This window comes from Primulina huaijiensis, chromosome 16, assembly GCF_012295235.1.
Source record: "Primulina huaijiensis isolate GDHJ02 chromosome 16, ASM1229523v2, whole genome shotgun sequence".
Lineage (NCBI taxonomy): Eukaryota > Viridiplantae > Streptophyta > Magnoliopsida > Lamiales > Gesneriaceae > Primulina > Primulina huaijiensis.
Genome location: NC_133321.1, coordinates 19,441,564 through 19,464,642, shown reverse-complemented (window position 1 = coordinate 19,464,642; position 23,079 = coordinate 19,441,564). Strand labels below are relative to the sequence as shown.

The window sequence follows — 23,079 nt, the reverse complement described above, 5'->3', positions numbered from 1 at the left end:
ATGACATATTATACTCACGACTATATATTGTATCAATATAATGGTCACAATATATGTAAAAATATAATTGGAAATGCTAAAAATATCATAAGCCAAATTAATCAACGGAATTTTCATGTCTAGACTTTTCACTAAACACACCAAGATGCCAACTTTTAGCTAGGAAGAAAAAATAAATTATTTTTGAGTTAATGCATGGTAGAATATAAATATTATAATCTACTCGATTTCTTTACATTAATTTTTATTTTAATTTAGATTTTAAAATATCAAATCACGAAATTTTTTTATGCTCAAAGTAATTTGACATTTACATGTACCTATAATATTTGATTATTTGGGGTTTTAAAAATAAATAAGTTTTCAATTTTTATAAAATTATGTATAATAAATGAATGGAAAAAATCCCATCAAAGGCCACATTTCATGATCCTGCTTTAAGTTCATCCGCTCATTCACTTTAATAATCAACTAATATTTTCACCTCCCTAGCCCCTACCCATTACCCCTCCACCAGTGTACGGCGCGGTGGTTAATGGATTCAGCTCCGCCGCAAGAGGCGTCGCAGCAGCCAAACTATAACGCTTCTCAACCGCCATCATATTCTTCTTCATCAGCATCGGCAATGCCACGATCTCAGGGATCTGCAAGTATGATTCCTGGATTAATGGGAAAGCATCGAATTTCCGCAGCAATTTCTCTTCTCGATCAGCAAATCCAAATAATCCAGGTGAACGATCATCTTCTTCTCAAAATTGATCTTCCTGTTAAATTTGTTCTTTTGATTTTTTTTTTTGTTATATATTTCTCAGAAATTTGTATTGTTTGGCTGGAGTAATTGCGTTTAACTTTTTGTGTAGGATGAGCTGGACGAACTTGAAACTGTCGATGGAGTCTCCACTGTTTGCCAAGAGTAAGTCTCTTCCATAACAAATTATCGCTAATTTAAAATGGATGGAATATGGAGGAACATATATATGCTTTCTTTATTATATTTTTTAAGTTCAAGATTTAACATTGAACTGAATAAGGCAAAAAATATTTGGTATTTTCTAAGCATTTTCATGAACTAGTTGCACAATACAAGCAACAATGGTCATAAAATGTAAGTTGGTATAACTTGAACTTAGAAGCAAATCAAAAAATCTTTCTTTAAATTTTTTTAGTTGAAGTGGTTTCCGCAGCTCATAGCTGTATATCAAGATAATTATAGTTATGATTTCTCAGTTAGTACAGTCCAACATAGTTGTCTAGATTTTAAATTCTCCAAATTTTGTTCATTGTCATCATGAGCACATGCTTGGGATCAACAAGTGCTTTGAAAATTCTCTAAGACGTACTTGGTAATTTGGGCCTCGTTTGTTTCATTGTGTCTATTATTTGTATCATATTCCCTATTACTTCGAACAGTTCGACATTTATCATGACCAATCTATATCAATTGTCGAGTCTTATTCTTATCTATGATTTCTCACTCGTCTTCTATTAGATCAGTTCTTGTGTAATCAGTGTCGTACCCCCATCATTCACAAAAATATGATAATTGTGAAACAATGCTCGATTTGTTCACTCATCACGTTCTTTTGATTGCTTGACAACAGGCTAATTTCAAGCATCGAATCTGCCCCAGACGCACTACTTCCATTGTAAGAATCACTGATTTTCTTAATTTGCGTTTTAGTTTCTATATATCATGTTGAACTTTATCACCACCCAAAAAATACTGTAATAAGATGAATTTATTTATGCAGGACAAAAGGGCCAACAGAGGTGGGTTGGGACAGGTGGTTCCAAGGTGCCCAAAGCTCAAGAAACCGCAGACGATGGATCTGAACAATACCAAAAATGTGTACTTTTCGTTTTCATGCTTTTGGAATTTTTATGCCCCAATTCACCGAACAAATAACCTAGCGCATAGAATTAGGCAGCGAAATTATAATTTTGTTCTATATTGTAAGATGTAACACAGCATCCATTTAGAACTTTCTCGGCTGAAAGCAAAGTTCAATTCTAAAGCTGACCTGTTCAGTCTTCTGTTATCCTTTGTAATATCTGAAGTTCGTCCAGTATGCTATTAGGGAGATGTAGCAAACATTTATTTAGTGTGCAAAGATAATTTGAAGCGTGATACAAGGAATGATTTTCAGGTAGTTTTGGTAATGCTTCATGAGATGAGTTTTTGTCTTTTACGGGTATGATGATCCTCACCACTCTTCGCATTACAGATGGCATATTAGTTTTTGTCGGCCATAGTAGATTTTGGATGTCAAGGATGCTCTTTCTGGAAAACCCTTTGGTCATCTTGAGCACCTTATTCTCTGATGGCCTCTAGCCACCTCTCTAATGCCTTTTTTTGGCTTCTGCTACCATAATCTCCAAATCTTCTTAGTGTGGCACTTCGAAAGACGAATTTGTTATCATGTCACGGTTGAAATAACCTACATAGAATGGAGAATAGTGGTTACCTTGTCAATTTTCTTTTTTCCACTCCATTCTTCATTACCTCTAGGTGCTTGTCCACACATGGGGTGCTTCAATCTAACATACATGCTGAAGACATGGAATGAGAGGCATGATTCCCAGGCTCATTTTCCCATTTCCAACGATTAGAAATCAATCTAACATACATGCTGAAGGTATGGAATGAGAGGCATGATTCCCAGGCTCATTTTCCCATTCCCAACTATTAGAAATAGACTGTTGCTACAGATATCATTGATATTATGTATACCGCCGTGCCTTGTGTTTTTGTGACCAACGTGTTAAAATGAGTAGCTTTCAGCTCCAAGGGATTAGGAGAGATCGAAGTATATTAACTTCGAACAGAGAATTTCCGAAGTAATAGTAACATATTGAATCACAAGCACGGATTCCAAACCCAAATAACCTGGAGAGAACATGAAGATCTAGTGACCATGAATTTGTAAAATTGCTAGAGTTTGGACTTTGGCATGTGGAGCAAGTGAACTTTAACGTGAAGTTTTTTCTAAGGTCGGGCAGACTTTTTCGTGGTGAGGTTGCGTTCTTAATTTACATCAACCGTACCTGAATTTTAGAAAATAATTGACCTGAGGAGTGGATTCGATCATATTCGACGTGCATGTGATCCATTGGTGACAATAAAAAAATACATTTTCAAATCGAATATATATTATTTAAAAATGTTTGGTAGGTAATATTAAAAAATGCATTTCAGTACAATAATACGGCACCTCACCATTATTAAAATTTTGTCGTCTTCGTTTTTTATTCTTGAAGTCCGAATAGTCTTGAAATTTTTGCTCGTATATTTATATATGTATGTATTTATTTATTATTTAAAAATAATAGACGTGCTCGAACTCAACATTTGAATATTTGATATCCCACCGACTCAAAGAGATTGATTTATCCTTATAATATTTCCTATTGAGACAGTACTTGGGAGTAACTGAAGCTGCCATTCCAAAAGTTTAAATGTAAGTGCGACTTCTCAGATACTTGGAATTGAGCGAGGCAGCAATTTTCCAAAACAAATGCAACTGCCTATCCCACAAAATTAATTAAAAGGATAATAAACTTATGAACCAACTTCTTGCTTTATATTTAATTGATTGGACTTCTAAACAAATGGTTAAATTTGTTTTTAACTTGTATAAGATATGTTAATTCGTGTCTAATTAAAATGTTTGACGACTTAAGACGCACACGTCATACACACAACTGGTATTTATCTTAGTTACCAATTTTCCCGTCCATCTAAGAATTATGAAACAAAAAAGATTAAGTCTAATGTGAGACAGTCACACGAATTTTTATCTGTGAGACAGGTCAATCCTACCGATGTTCACAATAAAAAGTAATACTCTTAGTATAAAAAGTAATATTTTTTCATGGATGATCCAAATAAGAGATTCGACCTACGAAATTGATCCGTGAGACTGTCTCACAAGAATTTTTGTGAACAAAAATAGGCAAGGCTGCTTAATTATTATTTTATATTATATTTGATTACAAATGATTAATAAGAATAGTACTGCAACTTACATTCATATTGATATCGATAAATAGAAGTCTATCTCATGCATTTGATCAGACCATTAGAACCATCAATGGGTTCCCATGGTGGAGGCGCCCCCGATTCCCTTGAGCTGGGTGGCTCCAATGATCAAAACCACCACAAATCAGTTCCCGACCGCCACCGCAATCGCCTCGGATACTATAGTGTAGCTGTTAAAATTACTCTGGTATTTGTGCTCATAGGCCTTTCTTACCTTGTTCTTAATCCATCTTCGTATCCTTCTCAATTGTTTCGGAGGCCTGCAGATTTATATTCATCTTCATCAAACGACTCTGATTCTGGAAAATGGGGTTCTTCATTGCACAAGTTCGCTTCCGACCAAGACGACCTTCCTTCCTATGTAAGTTACATATAACTCCACTTCTCCTCCTCCCTCCCCAAATACTATATCAAGAAATTTTCAATGGAACTATAATTTCGGTAGTAATAGTTCTTCCAAATTTCCAAACCAAAAAAAAAAACATTATATTATGGTTGTCGTATATGTTACGTTTCCTACGATGTTTATTAATTTTTTTTCTACAAATTCAATTTTGTAGATGTGATAAGAATCTTAAAACGTGACGCATACATACGTTGTTCTCTTCCATTCACAAATTTTAACAAGAAACAATAGTTCGTCGGTATACTTAAAATATTCAAATGGTAAATTTTAAAAAAAAAATCATGTTATAAAATTCCAAGAAAGACTTTTGGAAAATGACAACTGCGATTGGTCATCTTCACCAACCACTACTTTTCTTCCATGTAACACGTTGAAAACTATAATAACAAATTAAGATACTTTAATTTGGTATTGATGGTAATTAGAGACACACTTAACTTGGATTTTTTTTTATATTCTCATATAATATTATTTGAAAATTCATGCACCCTCTTTCATATATAATAATCATTATTATTTTTTTTACTATTTTTTTAAAATCTGAGCATACAAGACTGACTGTTTTTAGTGTGACAATTACACAAAGTTTTTTTTTCCCCAATTTTATTCTTATGTCATCATTAAATAGATAGCTTAACAAAGTCAATACTTTAAATTGTGATACTTTCTAACTTCATATCACACGTTCTCCTCCTCAACGTGCACGGCTTTTACCCTCCGGTTTCATTTTTCGCTTCAATAAGATATCTTCTTCATTGCTTTTTTTATTAAAAAAAATCTTTATCCTATATTTACTAAATTACTCATGAAATTTTTTGAAATTCAAAAAGATTTAAATGTTTATTTATTACTATCTAATTAAAATTTTGTGTCAGAATTTTGATTTGCTAGTTATAACTAATTTGATTTCTTAAATCTATAAATTACCGATATGATGGCAAATAAAGTCTCATCCCAGCTGTCCCCAAATTTGGTTTCGATAATATGACTTTTATTATGAATTAAATATAATGGCAATGGCCTTAAAAATTATAATATATATGCCCGTCTCGATTTATTTCATTTTCTGTTTTATTTGAGAGAGATGTTGTTTGACCACTAAATTGAGAGAGATTAACATATTGTCGAAATCTTATAAATTTTAAGAAATTGTACGTCTGTTTAAGATTTTTAACCTTAATTACGAAATCAAACCGAAATAACAGAATCTGACAAGTAATTACATTGTTGAAATAAAGGGAATAGACTAATTTTGGTTCTGTTTCTATCAATGATTGATCAGACCAATGATGAAATAAATAAATTGGAGAGCACGTTGAAGGAAGCAGCCATGGAGGACGGCAAAACAGTGATAATCACCACCTTAAATGCGGCGTGGACGGAACCGAACTCGATCTTCGATCTTTTCCTGGAGAGCTTCAGGATTGGAAATCAGACTCTTCGCCTGCTGGATCACGTGGTGGTTGCGGCATTAGACGAGACCGCCTATGCGCGTTGCTTGGCCGTGAAGCTTCACTGTTTCGCCCTCACCACCGCCGGAGTCAACTTCTCAGGCGAAGAGCTTTTCATGAGTGAGGATTACTTGAAAATGATGTGGAGAAGGATCGATTTCCTTCGAGTTGTTCTTCAACTAGGATTCAATTTCGTATTCTCGGTAAGCCATGTTTGATTTACGTGCGTATAGATAAAATTTTGGGATGATAATCAAATTTGTTATCTACATTGGTTCTTTTTGTGTTTTGATCCAGTAAGAATTTAAATTTGAGATTTGATCATATAAATTAGGATGGATTTTCTGTATATATATATTTTTTTATAGAATGTTGACGTGACGACGGATAATTGAGTATGTCTAAATATCACATCAATTTTTTCGATATTTTCTATATTATATCAACACTCCGACAAAAAAATTAAAAATCAAATCATAATCTAATTTATAGAACCAAAACTCAAATTTAAATATTTACTAGATCAAAACACAAGGACCATTTTGACTTAAATTTTATTGCACTTTAAAACCATTTTATTTTAGTACTGCTAGTATTCCATACCTTCCTTGTTGATTCTCAGGATGCGGATGTTATGTGGCTGAGAGATCCATTCCCGAGATTTTACCCAAACGCCGACTTCCAAATCGCCTGCGACCACTACTACGAGGAGCTCAACTCCACGGACGTGGGTAACTCCCCAAACGGAGGCTTCAACTACGTCAAATCCAATAACAAAACCATCAAATTCTACAAATTCTGGTACATGGGAAAGGATTATTTCCCTGGCACACACGACCAAGACGTCCTGAACATGATCAAAATGGATCCTTACGTCGCAAATCTTGAGATGGAGATTAGATTTTTGAACACTGCTTATTTTGGCGGGTTTTGTGAACCCAGCAAGGATCTGGATGTGGTGATTACGATGCATGCAAATTGTTGTATTGGGTTGGACAACAAGATTCATGATATACAGATGGTGATTGATGATTGGAAGAGGTATATGGAGTTGGGACCAACCGGGTTAAGGAATTCCAGTACGAGATCTTGGACTGTTCCTAGGAGATGTGGATGACTATTTTTGCGTATAACTTTCTTTCTTTAATTTCTTTTGTTTTCTCCCCCTGAGGATGAAGTATAAAAAATTTAAAGTTTTTTTTCCCCTAAATAATAAGATTTGAAGTTTTCAAGATGCTGAACACAATTATATTGGGCTTCGCCATTCAAGAAACCATTGGGAAATTTAGATCCAAGGTGTATATTTGATTTGAATGAACAGTGATTCTTTGGGCTGTTGGGCAGTTCCAAAAACAAAAAAAATCAATTTATTTGCAAAAGTCCCACTTCGTCCTTTCACAAGTAAATGATATTTTCACTTCCATCAGATTAATCATTCATGAGCACTTGCAATGGTACTTTTCAACAATTTCAGTTAAAACTTCAATAAGCTAAAATATAGGTGTTGTTACGTTACTTATATATCGACCTCCCAGAAGTTTTGTCTTGGATACATTGATGATTCATCCAAATTTTCAAAACTTGTGAGTTCATACTAATTAATAATAATTTTAAGAAATATGTAGTAAAAGATAATTATTGTATTAAGAAACAAATGAAAATTGTAGATCATTTGTAAAAGTTATCATCTAGTTACAACTTTTCAACTATATATATTTTCCCACTAATGGTACGTTCGTCAATACAAATATCTCGAGCATATTCAAATGGACTAACTGTAAAAAAAATTTAAAAATAAATAAATAAATGTTGAAATATTTCTTAAAATATATGACGACATAATTAAGATTTAAGCCGCACGCTTCATACACACAACTCGTAGGATCTTAATTAATTACCAATTGTCCAGCCAAGAATTAATTATGACACAAAAAATTAGGCAAAGCTGTTTAATTATTATATATATATAATAATTAATTAGAGCATTACTGCACGTTAATTAAGTTGGCTTCCATTCGTATTCATGATATCGATAAATAGAAGTCTATCTCATACATTTGATTAGATTATTAGAAGTACCAATGGGTTCTCAAGGTGGAGGAGCCATCCCGGAAGGCGACCACTGCTCCCTTGAGCTGGGGGGCTCCAATGATCAGAACCTCCACCGCAATCGCCTCGATTACTATAGTGTAGCTGTTAAAATTACTTTGGTATTTGTGGTCATTGGCCTTTCTTACCTTGTTCTCAATCAATCTTCGTATCCTTCTCAATTATTTCAAAGGTCAGCTTTATATCCATCTTCATTAAACGACTCTGATTCGTTGCACCAGTTCGCTTCCGACCAAGACGACCTTCCTTCCTATGTAAGTAACTCCAGAATATTATATATGAAANGTGTAAAATTTAGGAAGTAATAGTTATTCAAAAGTTCTAACAAAAAAATATTAAAACATGATATTATTGGTTGTAGCTAGTACATATTACGATTTAAAAAATTTGAATTATATTGTTATTATGGGCCAAAATTTTTGTTATAGCCACAAATACTTTCTAATGTATAAATATGTGGGTTCTAAAATTTAGAGTAGGTTTTTTGTGAGACGTTCTCACGAATCTCTATCTGTGAGACGGGTCAATCATACCGATATTTACAATAAAAAGTAATATTCTTAGCATAAAAAATAATATTTTTCCATGGATGACCCAAATAATAGATTTGTCTCACAAAATACGACCCATTAGACCGTTTCACACAAATTCATGAGCATATGTTTAACAAAAAGAAAAACATCCCTTTTTACATTTTTTTTTGAGTGAAATTATTTCTAGAAACACATATAAGATTGAAAAATCGGTGTAGAAACAAGACAATAAACTCTAGTTTCTTTCAACTCTTATATGAAAAGTCCAACGCTGCTAGCTGCTACTGCTACTACTACTACTAGTAGTAGTATTATTATTATTATTATTATACTAATCAAGATTTTATGTCAAATTAACTTTTTAACGAATTTAACTATTTTAATTTCTTAAATTTATAAGAAAAATAGTATTTTTGTTTTATTATTGAAATTGAACTCTTCTGGAGAGCTTGAATAGACTTGGTGAATAGATTGATTTATTAAAATCATTCTAGATCCGATTTTTAAAAATAATTGTAGTTTTTTTATTAATAATAAATTGAGAGAGATCGATATTGACGCCAAAGAAGTACAACGGGTATTGTCGAAAAAATTTATCCTGCGTGTGTGTCTGAATTCTTATGAATCTTAAACCTTAATTACGTGATCAAACCGAAATAACTTAGAATAATTTTTTGGTTATGGTGAATGATGACGTTGGGTTAATGTACCAATACTGAAACCAAGCTGGTTCTGTTTTATCAATGATGATCATGAATTTAGATTGGATTCAAATCTTAATTTTCAACGTTGCCTTCATTGATGGATATATCAGACCAATGATGAAATAAATAAATTGGAGAGAACATTAAAGGAAGCAGCCATGGAGGACGGCAAAACAGTGATAATCACCACCTTAAATGCGGCATGGACGGAACCGAATTCGATCTTCGATCTCTTCCTGGAGAGCTTCAGGATCGGAAATCAGACTCATCACCTGCTGGATCACGTGGTGGTTGCGGCATTAGACGAGACCGCCTATGCGCGTTGCTTGGCCGTAAAACTCCACTGTTTCATCTTAACCACCTCCGGCGTCGACTTCACCGGAGAAGCGCATTTCATGAGTGAGGATTACTTGAAAATGATGTGGAGAAGGATCGATTTCCTTCGAGTTGTTCTTCAGCTGGGATTCAATTTCGTATTCTCGGTAAGACATATATCTATATAATCATATTATTAAGTTTGATATATTTATAATAATTTATTTTTAGTGTCATTGTCTATTTTAATAATTATATATAGTAATAAAGTGTTAAAATTTCAATGCAAGTTAAATATAGTTCAGCGAATATAGTTTTTGTTTCTCAGTCATCAAGTTATAGGTTCAAATGTCTACTTAGGTCTTTTTTTATTCTTTTTTTTTCTATTTATTTCTTTAAGTCATATATCAAAATTACTACTATTTATTATTATTATATTTTGATCCTCGTTTAAATATAAACAAAATAAATTATAAAAAAATATTATACAAGCACGTAACGTGTACGTCGGTGTACTAGTATAGATTAAATGTTTGCCAGATAGTTAAAATGGAAAAATTTTGGTTCTCTAATATTCAAATTTGAGTTTTGGTAACAAAAGTTGAGTTGTGTTTTGGTTTTTGTGTTAAGATGTCAATATTTTTCGACAGTTTCGTCGGTATCATATTAAACAAAACTCAAATTTGAATAATTATAAGACAAAAACACAAAATAAAAAATTTGAAGGACCCATTTGATTATTTTTCACTTAAATTTTGTAGCTTTAAAACCTTGTCGAGTACTGCCAGCATTCCAATTCATGGGTTGACTTTGTTGGGGAATTACACCCCGAAGCGATGCCAACCACGATGATAATAGTACCCAAAAATTGCGGAATAAAATAACCAACAAGAACACAAAGATTTACGTGGTTCACCCAATATAGGCTACGTCCACGGAGCACTGCAACTTTTATAACCGGAAGAAATATTACAACAAGTGTATACACCAATACACTCAATATTTCTCACACTCCCAACCCGAATATACCGAGAAAATAATTTCTCTAACTCACACAAAGAGAATTCCCGCACTCAAGAAAAAAATACACTCTTTTTTTTCTATGCACTCTCTATTTATCAAAGCTAAAAAGCTTTTGATTTTGGGATACAATAACTGAAGGAATCGAGCTCTATTTATAACTAATTCTCTCCAGCAACTTTTCATATTCTTTCGATGTGGGATTGTGAGAAAGCATCGTTTTATTTAATACGTGGGCCCCACCCTATTTAAATAATCAAACCTAACAGACTTTTTGACTCTCAGGATGCGGATGTTATGTGGCTGAGAGACCCGTTCCCAAGATTTTACCCAAACGCTGACTTCCAAATCGCCTGCGACCACTACTTCGAAAATCTCGACTCCACCAACGTGGGCAACTCCCCAAACGGAGGCTTCAACTACGTCAAATCCAACAACAAAACCATCAAATTTTACAAATTCTGGTACATGGGCAAGGATTATTTCCCTGGCAGACACGACCAAGACGTCCTGAACATGATCAAAATGGATCCTTACGTCGCAAATCTTGAGATGGAGATTAGATTTTTGAACACTGCTTATTTTGGCGGGTTTTGTGAACCCAGCAAGGATCTGGATCTGGTGATTACGATGCATGCAAATTGTTGTATTGGGTTGGACAACAAGATTCATGATATACAGATGGTGATTGATGATTGGAAGAGGTATATGGAGCTGGGACCGACTGGGGAAAGGAATTCCAGTACGAGATCTTGGACTGTTCCTAGGAGATGTGGATGACTATTTTTCTGCATCAACTTCCTTTTTCGCGGAGGACAAGGCAATAGTGCATTTAAAGGCTTTCTTTTTTTTTTGAATAAAAAAGATTTAAAGTTTTCAAGATGCTGAACATTTTTCTATATATTTTAAAAATATTTCGAGAAGGATCAGTATAATTTTGTTAAATTCGTGATTTAAACTAATGAATTTCTGAAAATTTATACAACTTATACTTTTAAAAGAAAAATTATACTTATCTCAGATGTTATATTAACATGTACCATATATGTGAGAGAAATTATGTTTATCTGAATTAATATTGTTCATCAATTAATGTCTCAGAATATTTTTCAAATAAAAACAGCATTAAATTGGCTATGAGATCGCATGATCGAATGCCCTAGTGTACACAGACAAAAAAAATACATTCAATTTATTTGCAAAAGGCCCGTTTCGTTCTTCCACAAGCAATTGATGTTTCACTCCCATCAAATTAACCATCGAACGCTTGCAATTTTAGCTGAACATGTTGGGAAGTGGCCGTACGGCCATGAAAGCATCGACCATCTGCAATCAGAATAACCAAAACTAAATTTACGAACCGGCGTTTAAATGTAACATGCATGGCCTGTATCAACGAGGTCGCACATAAAAAAAAAAAACGAATACCCATTATGCGAAACAAATTGTACTAGTTCTTTGTGATTTTACCTCATCAGTGACAGCAGCTCTGGCTCTACGATGGTTTTCAACAATTTCAGTTAAAACTTCAATAAGCCGCTGCTTCACTTCACCAGTTAGCATACGGCCTGCACCATATTCCTGATCAATGATAGCACATATATGAGCGGCGATGAGGAAATTTTAACCATTTAATAAAATTTAAATAAAACATAGCGTGGCTTACAACATAACCGCAAAAGAGTAACATTAGCATCTTACCGTTCTAATATGTTCAAGCTCTGCATCGTCATCCAAGAAAAAACCGAGGTATTTTATTGGTATGTCCACCTAAATATGTTGAAGAAGAACACAGATCAGCCAGAATCCATTAAATAATACCAATATCAATTATGTCCTGTTCTACATGTTAACACAGGAATTGGAGATATTCCATGCACAAGAAGCCGTGGACATTATTTACCATTTAAAATCACCCAGGTACAAAGATATAAACTGTGATACCTCCAGGTTTGCTCCAAACTTCCTGTGGTTCTCTATTGAATCTTGCCCGCCAGAGAATGCATATCTATTCACCTGCACAAAGTATCGGTTAGCTGCAGTTAAACAAACCATGAATAAGTTAATCTTGTCAAAGGTTTCAATCTGCACCACCAAAAGTCAGCCTTGTTCGGTGCATAGCATGAAAGGCAAAATTATCTAGAACTTCTAAAATAGTGCTTTGATCACAAAACCAATCTTTTGTAAAGGTTTTTGCAGATTTAATTTGAAGGGTTTGTAGTTATTAGGCAAAATATTAAAAGAAACTAATCATCCACTTTCACTTTAAGACTACGGATTGGAGAGGTTAATTAGAGGAAAACCTTGTTCTTTATGTCCTTCCCTGAATCGGTAACATATATAGCAGAATTTGGATCACTGGCAGACATTTTGCCCGTCTCTCCCTGCAGATATAGTCAAACAAGAAAATTAAACAAAGAAATGGGTGACTAAACTGCAGTTGAAATTGAAACAACGCTAGCATGTGGTTGAATTATTGAAAATTGAAATGACAGCAAACAATCCATGGTGCGTAAAACACAAAAAACTCAACCTCAGAGACATATTGTGTGAGTAAGACAGGAAAAAAATGAATGCTTATTGTTAGTCAAAATAATAAGGTTTCCTCACAAGCAATTGATTTCACCGGCAATATCATACCAGCAAAACCAATAAATCTTATGTTCATGGCATAAAAATGCTTCTCAATTAGAAGATGAAAAAATAAAATAAAAAACCTGAAGAGCAGGGAAGAATGATGATTCAAGTAAGGCAGGCTTGTGACACCCTATTCGAGGAGCAACATCTCGTGTCATTCGGAAGTAAGGATCCTGAAAATTCCGTTAATCAGTTAGAAGCAAGAAGAGGATGAAAAGACATGGTATATGAGAGTAAGAAATATGGATTTTGAATATGACAGGATTTTGAATATGACAGTATCCCTGGGGTCTTAACACTTTAGATGAGCATTTTGAACATCTAAATATAATATTCTAAAAACAATTAATAACTAACATTTTTGCTCAAAAACCATCTTAAAATATAGAACAGACAATTGTTGGAGGGTACTATCAAATCTTTATAAAAATATCTACTCCTAGTCGACTATCATTTTCATTTGAAAAGCATAAATAAAATAAATAGAACAATAAAATGATTAAACCTGGTCAATGGCACAAGCAATCAAGCTTCGAAAATTATCTTTAGCAGAAAACAAATGTGGAAATGAAGATGGAAAGCTTGGAGCTGCCTGAAATTAGTTAGCCAGATGTTATCGCCTAAAGAAGGAAAAAAGTGTATATGAAACCTGAAAACTAAACAGAAGTAATGTAATAAGCAGAAACAACAACTTAGATAGATAACACTGTTTTCAGTTTATTCGAATTTGGTATTGTTTTAAATTGCGGTGCTAAAACTATTTCAAGAACGAAATAAATATACCATAAACGAAGAGAAAATGTGCCCAACTCGATGTTGCAAAGTGATTCAACATTTTCTCAGATATTTGAAACTACCAACTTAAGATTCAGAGAGTTGCAAGGAGTGACTAAAGGACATTTATAAACATGCAAGCTTTTGTGTTTGCTCGTGATCACAACAAAACCAATCTGGCTTGAAATTTCTACTTTTTGTGCAAATATTTAGCCATTAATTGCAGTTATTTTCCAAAATAAAATATATTTTCCAAGTGTAAGCAGTTCAACAAGATTGGGGAATCTCTGGAAGACATGAATAACTTCCAAAATAGCAATAGTTCCAAGATGCACGAGCAGCAACTTCGAAAGTGATCAAAGGGAAGAGATCCAATAGCCATCAAAAACTTTATTGAGTCTCAGACTTGATTGCGAGATGGTTGCTCTTTTAGTCAACGACAAAGTAACTATAATTTTGATATTGAAATGCCAGCATTTCCATGAGCAAACCATTTTACAACAGTTGTTGATTAAAAGGCAATTTGACCTTCGATCCAATAAAAGGGTCAATTAAAATAATTATGTGAAACACACACATGAGCAATACCATGATCACTTAAATGTTGCATCATCAACTATCACAGACAATTAATCTTTAAGATTTAAAAGGGAATACCTGAACAGGTGGGAAGCTGACTTTACCAATGTGATCTTCTCCATTGAAACCAAAAATACCGAGTACCTACAACATCGATTATTGCCAAATTTAGCATTCATAAGTATAAGGTGGAAAAAAAACCAGAATCTAAGACGGACAAGCCATCAAATTCCTTAATCACCTTATTATAAGTGACACACTTCGCAATCTTGACCATGTTTTTGTAAAAGGAACTGCATAATAAGTTTCATCATAAGAGCATAATCAACAGAAATGATTGGCAGTTAAATAAGGGTCTCATAGCCGAACTATGTAACCAAAAATCATTCTCAATATCAAATTATCAAACAGAGCCTTGAATGACGACCTACAGAGCCGAAACCCTTTAAACTCATGAAAATTCGCACAAAGGTAGCAAATGAAGCAAATGAAGCAAATGAAGGATGATTAAATTGGAAGAACCACTCACCCACCAACATAATCAAAATCGGAGAAGATAAACGTCTTTGAAACGTCAAATCCACAAGCAATAATATCCTTCGCATTTTCACGAGCAAGCCGCTGGCTTTCCTCGACTGACAGATTCTTCCACATGCATTTCTCATCATCCGTCAACTGTATCAGAAGTGGCACCTTGAATGCATCTTGCAGGTATCTAAAAGCAACCAACTTTTAACAGATAAGAGGAGAAATAAATCCTCAGTAAAAGAAAACCTAATCATAAAAATCCCATTACTTATTGAACATGAACGGCACGAGGTGGCCCAAATGCAACGCCTCGGAGGAAGGGCCACGGCCCGTGTAAAGATAAAACTTTTCCCCTCTCTCGTACGCATCGAGGACTTCATCGAAGTCCCGGTGGCTAAAGAAGATCCCACGGCGGAGGAATACGTGTGCAGGCCTGCCGGTGACGCGGGCGACACGGTCTACAAGAGATTGGTCGACACGCTGGCAGCCGAACTTGTCAATGAGCTTGTCGTAGTCAATTTTGCCGCTTTTGTCTCCAGTTACTTGCCATGGGGTAACGATTTGCTCCTCTTCTTCATGGCTTTTCTCCTCCATTACTGATTTACTGAACAATGTCGGCTGAAAACGCCGGTATGGGGGCTGAGAGCGTAGGGTTTTGCTCCTTAATTGTTTTAGTAAGTATCATTATTATGAGCATAAATCTACAGCACGGTTTAGATTTGTCATTAGCGTAAAAAACACTAGTATCTATGTGCACATATATATATACAGGGCATAAATTAGTTTTTAACATAATTTATTAATAATTATGATATATAATCTACTTAAAAATTCAAAATTTTATTTATTATCTCAACAAATCATATATTTAATATAATTATATTATTTTTAGCCAAATAATATTTTAAAAACTATTATAAAATTTTATGAATCAACTCAATCTAGTAATAATTATGATACTTAATAGTCATTATTTTACAAACGCATTGCATCGTTCGCTAGTTGTATTATTTATATACAAAGGGTGAGATATTCGGTAATCCGATTACAAATTTAATATAATTATATTATCATGTCGAATTAATAATTAAAAATATAACAAAACTTTATGATTCAACTCGATTTATCATAATTCATATATGTAATAGTCGTTATTTTATATATATATATATATATATATCGTTAGCTAGTTATAATAATATTTCAAGTTTAGATATGTTATATTGTATTATAACTTTTTGAAATTTGTATAATATATGATAAGGCTATGTTATTAACAAAAAACAAAAAAATCCAAACTCTCAAATGGCTTATCCTAATGAAACATTTGAAAATATGTTTAGATTCAATATACTTATCGAGTTGTTTTTCAGAGAGAGTTTTATAAATTTATTATATACATAAAATAAATATAAAAAATAATAATATTTTTTTATTAGTCAGAAAAATTATCGGATATTTCATAAGAGTTTTTATATGACTTTTCTCTTTAAAAGGGAAATCTATTTATTGGCATGATTGATCGTAGTTCCAATTCCAAACCCAAATTTGATTTCTTACATTCGTGAGAATCGAAGGGTTCTTCCCTTCTCCTGTAATACTTATGAGTTTTTCCTTTGCATTTACCTCGAAATCCCAATCTAATCGCAAAAAACTCGCTGCTTCCGCCGTCTTAGCCGATGACCCACCACCCACGTCCGCCGCCTCCAGGAACTATATCAGCGAATTCGATCCCGCCGAAGCTCCATCACAAACTCAGCCCAAGGTCAAACCTATTGCCCCTATTCCCAACGATTGGCGCCCAATGAAGAAACTGCAAAACCTCCCCAATCTTCCTTCACTTTCCAAATCCAATGGTTCAGATTCGTCCCTCCAGTTCGAGATCGATGCTCGACCTAATCCCGAAGCCGCCGACAACTCGATGGCTTACGGACTTAATATCCGCCAGGAACCTGCTGCAGATCGATGCTCAACAGACACATTAGTTTCATCACAGAGTGACTTGTGGATGATTCATTTTGTTCCAATAGGTCTTTAAGTTCAGACCGTCTCTCATGCAGCATTTCCTGTTGATTAAGCAATAACTTTATTCGCTCTGGATGAAGACAAAAATAGCAAATAAATAGCACTCACAAACTATTAGTTAATATTCAACCAATTATATTCTATTAAATTATGAACTCATAAAATAACTACGTGGCATAAAGTATTCAAAATTTCACTGTTGTAATACCTACAAGAACGACCAGGACAGTTCCAAAGCCATCTCCACGAAACTGGGAAAGGGGCCAAAACAAGCAGGGGACACGCGCGTAATGTATTTGGAGTAGGAAATATGGATCGTCAATCACAAATAAATTTTCACCCAAAAAAAAAATCCCTCGCCCCCCGCTGTTGCGTTCTGTCGAAGCATAAACCGTTTAAAATGTGCGTTCAAGTCATTCCAAAAGCAGCGAGGACTAGGAGTACAAGCGAAAAGATCCCACTGCGGTCACAATAGTTCAAGCTAAGACCAAGTATTAAACAAGAAAGAAGGTCTCAAAAGGAACAGGGATTGGTTAATTCATGACATGGATGTTCCAGTTGTTCCAGCTTTTAGCGTGTGACTTTCGCAACACATGCTTATGCATATTAACCAAGATACCAACACATTTCATGAATTCCATACAGGTATAATGGTTCGATACTTATCATTATTTAACAAAGTAAACACAACACCTTTTCGTTTTACACTATAAATCATAGAGATATTTCTTCAAAAAATAAAAAAGAAACAGCAGAGATATATCCCAACTTTTGAAAGCAAAGCATAATTAGGGCAAAAAACTTTCAAAATATTTAAAAACCAAACCTTCAACATCCTGATGCTCCATTTCAATGCCGAAGCTCCGTCAGAATATCTTCTGTTTTCCCCATTTTCCTCTGTTCGTCTTCCGTAATAGATAACTAGACGAAATTCAGATTAAGAGAAAATATAACATAAAGCACCGAAGATTTTCGAACTTTCAGCGTCGTTTGATCTACAGCACTCCCTTTCAACGATGATTCTGACTGCAAAGATGAGACTCACTCATTCGGGTCTTGCGGGTGCACGAACAACGTATGGGCCATAATAGTTAGGCCCGTGTATCAATTAAGTAGGCCTTTTTTTAGTTGTAGCAAGCCCAGCCACAACCGAGACGGGCCCATGAAGGTATCTGACTTGTATAAGATATTTCTTTTAATAACCTCTAGTATTCCAAATTTAGGGGAAATAATTATATATATCTATTCTCTTGCAAAACTGTTAATATTTTGTACGAATAAAAAATAAAATAAATAATCGTTATTTTTATAAAATTGTAATTGATTTGACAAATTATACATTGTAGAAAATATCTTATAAAATTTGTAGTGATTTAGATGATGTCTCACAGTGTTTTGAATTTGGTAAGAAATATAATATAATGTTTAAAAGTAAGTTGTAAAATTTATTTTAATATCGACATAAATTTTTTGAAAACAATGAAAAATGAACTCATGTACGAATTTGATCCTCTCTACATGATAAAATTAATGCATTATATGACCAAGTTTGTTCACGGGGAATAATCTTTAGATTAAGAGGATGTTTGACTAAATTTATTTAAAATAACTTATAAATTCTTACATGTTATTAGTTGTTTTATGATCTTTTAAGTTGTGAGGACGTATTTTAAAAATAAGTTGTTGAAGTTTTTTAAAAAACTTAAATATATTAACGTGTTCGGTATTATAAAGATCTTTTATTGTCAAAATTATCAAAAATGATATAATATTATGAGTTAATGTAAGTGGATGGATATAAGATCAAGAGATCTTATAAGCAGCTTTGGCATTGAGAGTGATCATCTTTGATTTAATGAAAGTAAATTTTTATATATTTTTTCATAAATAAATAAATCATATCCAATTGAAATAAAAGAAATGACCCCACGCCAAGAAAATCATGTAACGTACATGGGAATTGGATTCATAAATTTAATGATTCCATTCCATACATGCCAAATTGCCACCCAAATGCATGTACTTTTGACGCGAAGGCTTTTCTTTTAATTTCTTGTTTTTTTTTTCTTTTTTCTTTTTTGAAAAAAATAAAAAGAAAGAGGGAGAGAATTTTACTTCAGCAAGACAACACATTTTTTACAATATTAATTTGAGAGGAAAAAAAGAAAATAAAATTAATTTTTTAGAATTAAAAAACACGAATTAAAAGATTTTTATAGAATAGATGACCAAACACCTTCTTAATCATTTATAACTAAACGAGAATTAAAAGATTTTTACAGAACAGATGACCAAACATATTCTTAATCATTTTTAACTAAAAAAATTATTTTTTAAAAATAGTTGTCTAAAATATCTTCTATTTTATTGAACTAACTATATGTTTTTACTATATTATAATAATATTTTTCTTTATATTTTATTTTCTTTTCTACCATTTTTTTTTTGTTTTAAACTTTTAAAAAATACTTAATTTTTTTTTTAACGAAATATGTGCATCACGACACGATCCGTTAATATCAATAATAAAATTATTTCATGAGAAAAAATGAGTGGATGCAACGCAAGCATAGCATTAACAAGCTCACATGATATGCAACACAAGTTGTGTATTATAATAATAATTTATTTATTTCAAAAAGGTATCGGGTGTCCTTTTCCCCAAGNATTATAGAAAATACACATGGTCATCCATTGAAAGACCAGAAGATCTTTCAGAATAATAAGTTTCAATGTAAAGCATGTTCTCTTGGAAAACTTATTATAAGACCATCACCAGCCAAAATCCAAACTGAATCACCAATGTTTCTTGAACGTATTCAGGGTGATATTTGTGGACCAATCCATCCACCATGTGGACCATTCAGATACTTTATGGTATTGATTGATGCCTCCAGCAGATGGTCACATGTATGTTTATTGTCAACTCGAAATGTTGCATTTGCAAGATTACTTGCTCAAATAATAAAATTGAGGAATCAATTTCCCGATTATACAATCAAGAAAATTAGACTTGATAATGCTGGTGAATTTACTTCCCAGACTTTCAATGATTATTGTATGTCTATGGGAATCATTGTTGAGCATCCTGTTGCTCATGTACATACTCAAAATGGATTGGCTGAATCATTGATTAAACGTCTGCAAATGATTGCTAGACCAATGATTATGAAAACAAAGCTCCCTATTTCTATATGGGGACATGCAATTTTACATGCTGCTTCATTAATTCGCATCAGACCAAGTGCATATCATAAATACTCCCCATTGCAGCTTGCATTTGGTAAAGAACCAGACATTTCTCATCTGAGAATTTTTGGATGTATGGTGTATGTGCCTATTGCACCACCTCAACGAAAGAAAATGGGACCTCAAAGAAAGATTGGAATTTATATTGGTTATGATAGTCCATCGATCATTCGATATCTTGAACCACAGACAGGCGACGTGTTCACAGCACGTTTTGCTGATTGTCATTTTAATGAGGAAATCTTCCCAATGTTAGGGGGAGAACAGAAACATACCGAAAAAGAAATTACATGGTATGTATCATCATTGTTACATCTGGATCCAAGAACAAAACAATGTGAAAAAGATGTACAGCAAATTGTGCACTTGCAAAGAATAGCAAATCAAATACCAGATGCATTTGCAGACACAAAAGGGGTAACTAAATCATATATACATGCTGCAAATGCCCCTGCTCGAATTGAAATTCCGAAGAAACAAATTGAAGATAGTCATGATGTCATTAAACGCCTGAAGCGTGGAAGGCCAGTTGGTTCCAAGGATAAAAATCCTCGAAAAAGAAAATTCATAGAGAAACACAATGATCACAAAATAGAGAATGATGTTCCTGAAGAAACACATAATGATCACAAAATAGAGAATGATGTTCCTGAAGAAACACATGATGATGAAAATGTTTTGTCAGAACCACAAACTGACGAGAATCATGAAATCTCTATCAATTATATTAATACTGGAAAAATATGGAACCGAAAAGATATAGAAGAAATTGATGATATATTTTCTTATAATGTGGCAATCGACATCATAAATGATAATGAAGATCATGAACCAAAATCTTTTGGTGAATGTAAAAATCGGCAGGATTGGATAAAATGGAAAGATGCCATCCAGGTTGAATTGGATTCGCTAAATAAACGTAATGTTTTTGGACCTATAGTCCTTACACCTGAAGGTGTAAAACCTGTTGGATACAAATGGGTTTTTATTCGAAAGCGAAATGAGAAAAATGAAATAGTAAGATATAAAGCTCGACTTGTTGCACAAGGTTTTTCTCAAAGGCCTGGAATTGATTATGAAGAAACGTATTCTCCTGTGATGGATGCAATTACGTTTCGGTATTTGATTAGCTTGGCAGTATCTGAAAATTTAGAAATGCGTCTTATGGATGTTGTTACAGCCTACTTATATGGATCACTTGATAGTAATATATATATGAAAATCCCTGAAGGATTTAAGATGCCTGAAGCACAAAGTTCAAAACCCAGAGAATGTTATTCTGTGAAATTACTAAGATCATTATATGGGTTGAAGCAATCCGGCAGAATGTGGTATAATAGGCTAAGTGATCACTTGATGAAAAAGGGATATGTAAATAATTCAATATGCCCTTGTGTTTTCATTAAGAAAACAACATCCGGATGCGTAATTATTGCTGTATATGTTGATGATTTAAACATCATTGGAACAAATAAGGAAATTCAAGAAGTTGTGTCATACTTGAAAGAAGAATTTGAAATGAAGGATCTTGGAAAAACCAAGTATTGTCTGGGTTTACAAATTGAACAAAAAGAATGTGGAATATTTGTTCACCAGACAAATTATACAGAAAAGATCCTTAAACGTTTTAATATGGACAAATCAAATCCTTTAAGTACTCCAATGGTTGTTAGATCATTAAACATAGAAAAGGATCCATTCCGTCCATGTGAAGATGATGAAGATATTCTTGGTCCAGAAGTACCATATCTAAGTGCTATCGGTGCCCTTATGTATCTTACAAATTGTACAAGGCCTGATATATCTTTTGCCGTAAATTTATTGGCAAGATTTAGCACATATCCAACAAAGAGACATTGGAACGGAATTAAACATATATTCCGTTATCTACGAGGAACGACAGACTTGGGACTTTTGTATTCAAAAGATGCTAATCCAAGTATAATTGGTTATGCCGATGCTGGATACTTATCTGATCCACACAAAGCACGTTCTCAAACTGGATATGTATTTACTCGTGGAGGCACTGCAATTTCTTGGCGTTCACAGAAACAAACACTTGTAACAACTTCATCAAATCATGCCGAGATTATTGCACTACATGAAGCAAGCCGTGAATGTGTGTGGTTAAAATCAATGACTCAACATATCCAAATCTCATGCGGATTATCATTCGACGAGAAGCCTGTGATACTATATGAAGATAATGCTGCATGTGTTGCTCAAATGAAAGAAGGATACATAAAAAGCGACAGAACTAAACATATTCCTCCTAAGTTCTTCGCATTCACCAAGGAGCTTGAGAAGAATAAATGTATTGATGTTCGTCACATTCAATCAAGTGAAAACTCATCAGATCTCTTCACAAAGGCACTTCCTACGACAATATTCAGAAAGCACATATATAATATTGGGATGCGCAATCTACGAAATTTGTGAAGAATTGTTCGTGTCAACATGAGGGGGAGTTTACGTGACTGCACTCTTTTTCCCTTACTATGGTTTTTATCCCAATGGGTTTTTCCTAGTAAGGTTTTTAACGAGGCAGTATAAAAACACGTAATGTATACAATCATTATGATCATCATCACAAGGGGGAGTGTTGAAAAATTATTTAAAAATGTGTTAAATATTTGTGTTGAAAATGTGAATGTTGAATGTTGAAAATTAGGTAAAATTAGGTGTTGAATATTGAAAATTAGTGTGTGAT

General features: G+C 33.6%; 4 protein-coding genes across 6 annotated transcripts in view; 3 read left to right on the top strand and 1 right to left on the bottom strand.

Moving 5' to 3' along the window:
- LOC140961826 (uncharacterized) overlaps positions 1–23,079 on the top strand; it is a 35,054-nt gene that overhangs the window by 43 nt on the left and 11,932 nt on the right. The window lies entirely within an intron of this gene.
- Positions 448–2,040, top strand: LOC140961645 (guanine nucleotide-binding protein subunit gamma 1-like). The gene is made up of 4 exons (XM_073420299.1): positions 448–730; positions 861–913; positions 1,602–1,646; positions 1,752–2,040. Exons 1-4 carry the CDS (start codon positions 536–538, stop codon positions 1,831–1,833), a joined length of 375 nt encoding a protein of 124 aa, XP_073276400.1. The 5' UTR covers positions 448–535; the 3' UTR covers positions 1,834–2,040.
- Positions 3,982–11,409, top strand: LOC140961998 (uncharacterized protein At4g15970-like). Of its 3 annotated transcripts, none has more exons than XM_073420831.1 (3): positions 3,982–4,400; positions 9,353–9,724; positions 10,863–11,409. In XM_073420831.1, the coding sequence occupies exons 1-3, from the start codon at positions 4,062–4,064 to the stop codon at positions 11,355–11,357; spliced, it is 1,206 nt and encodes a 401-aa protein (XP_073276932.1). In that variant the 5' UTR covers positions 3,982–4,061; the 3' UTR covers positions 11,358–11,409. The 3 variants fall into 3 exon arrangements, with proteins under 3 accessions (XP_073276932.1, XP_073276931.1, XP_073276933.1); XM_073420830.1 differs by lacking the exons at positions 9,353–9,724; positions 10,863–11,409 and adding exons at positions 5,728–6,099; positions 6,519–7,128 and having other exon boundaries at positions 4,003–4,400; XM_073420832.1 differs by lacking the exon at positions 3,982–4,400 and adding an exon at positions 7,959–8,259.
- On the bottom strand, positions 11,702–15,823 carry LOC140962156 (tryptophan--tRNA ligase, cytoplasmic-like). The gene is made up of 11 exons (XM_073421035.1): positions 15,364–15,823; positions 15,097–15,282; positions 14,809–14,860; positions 14,646–14,711; positions 13,720–13,806; positions 13,295–13,387; positions 12,881–12,961; positions 12,522–12,593; positions 12,279–12,347; positions 12,048–12,158; positions 11,702–11,903 (listed from the first exon to the last, which is right to left on the bottom strand). The coding sequence occupies exons 1-11, from the start codon at positions 15,687–15,689 to the stop codon at positions 11,853–11,855; spliced, it is 1,194 nt and encodes a 397-aa protein (XP_073277136.1). The 5' UTR covers positions 15,690–15,823; the 3' UTR covers positions 11,702–11,852.

Excerpts from the sequence above, each read along its gene's own strand:
- LOC140961998 (XM_073420831.1), top strand. The coding sequence starts at position 4,062 with ATGCATTTGATCAGACCATTAGAACCATCAATGGGTTCCCATGGTGGA. Across the intron at positions 4,401-9,352 it reads AAGACGACCTTCCTTCCTAT|ACCAATGATGAAATAAATAA; the intron begins GTAAGTTACATA and ends TGGATATATCAG. Across the intron at positions 9,725-10,862 it reads GATTCAATTTCGTATTCTCG|GATGCGGATGTTATGTGGCT; the intron begins GTAAGACATATA and ends TTTGACTCTCAG.
- LOC140961645 (XM_073420299.1), top strand. The coding sequence starts at position 536 with ATGGATTCAGCTCCGCCGCAAGAGGCGTCGCAGCAGCCAAACTATAAC. Across the intron at positions 731-860 it reads AGCAAATCCAAATAATCCAG|GATGAGCTGGACGAACTTGA; the intron begins GTGAACGATCAT and ends CTTTTTGTGTAG. Across the intron at positions 914-1,601 it reads GTCTCCACTGTTTGCCAAGA|GCTAATTTCAAGCATCGAAT; the intron begins GTAAGTCTCTTC and ends GCTTGACAACAG.
- LOC140962156 (XM_073421035.1), bottom strand. The coding sequence starts at position 15,689 with ATGGAGGAGAAAAGCCATGAAGAAGAGGAGCAAATCGTTACCCCATGG. Across the intron at positions 12,962-13,294 it reads CATTCTTCCCTGCTCTTCAG|GGAGAGACGGGCAAAATGTC; the intron begins GTTTTTTATTTT and ends CTATATCTGCAG. Across the intron at positions 11,904-12,047 it reads GAGCTGCTGTCACTGATGAG|ATGGTCGATGCTTTCATGGC; the intron begins GTAAAATCACAA and ends TTCTGATTGCAG.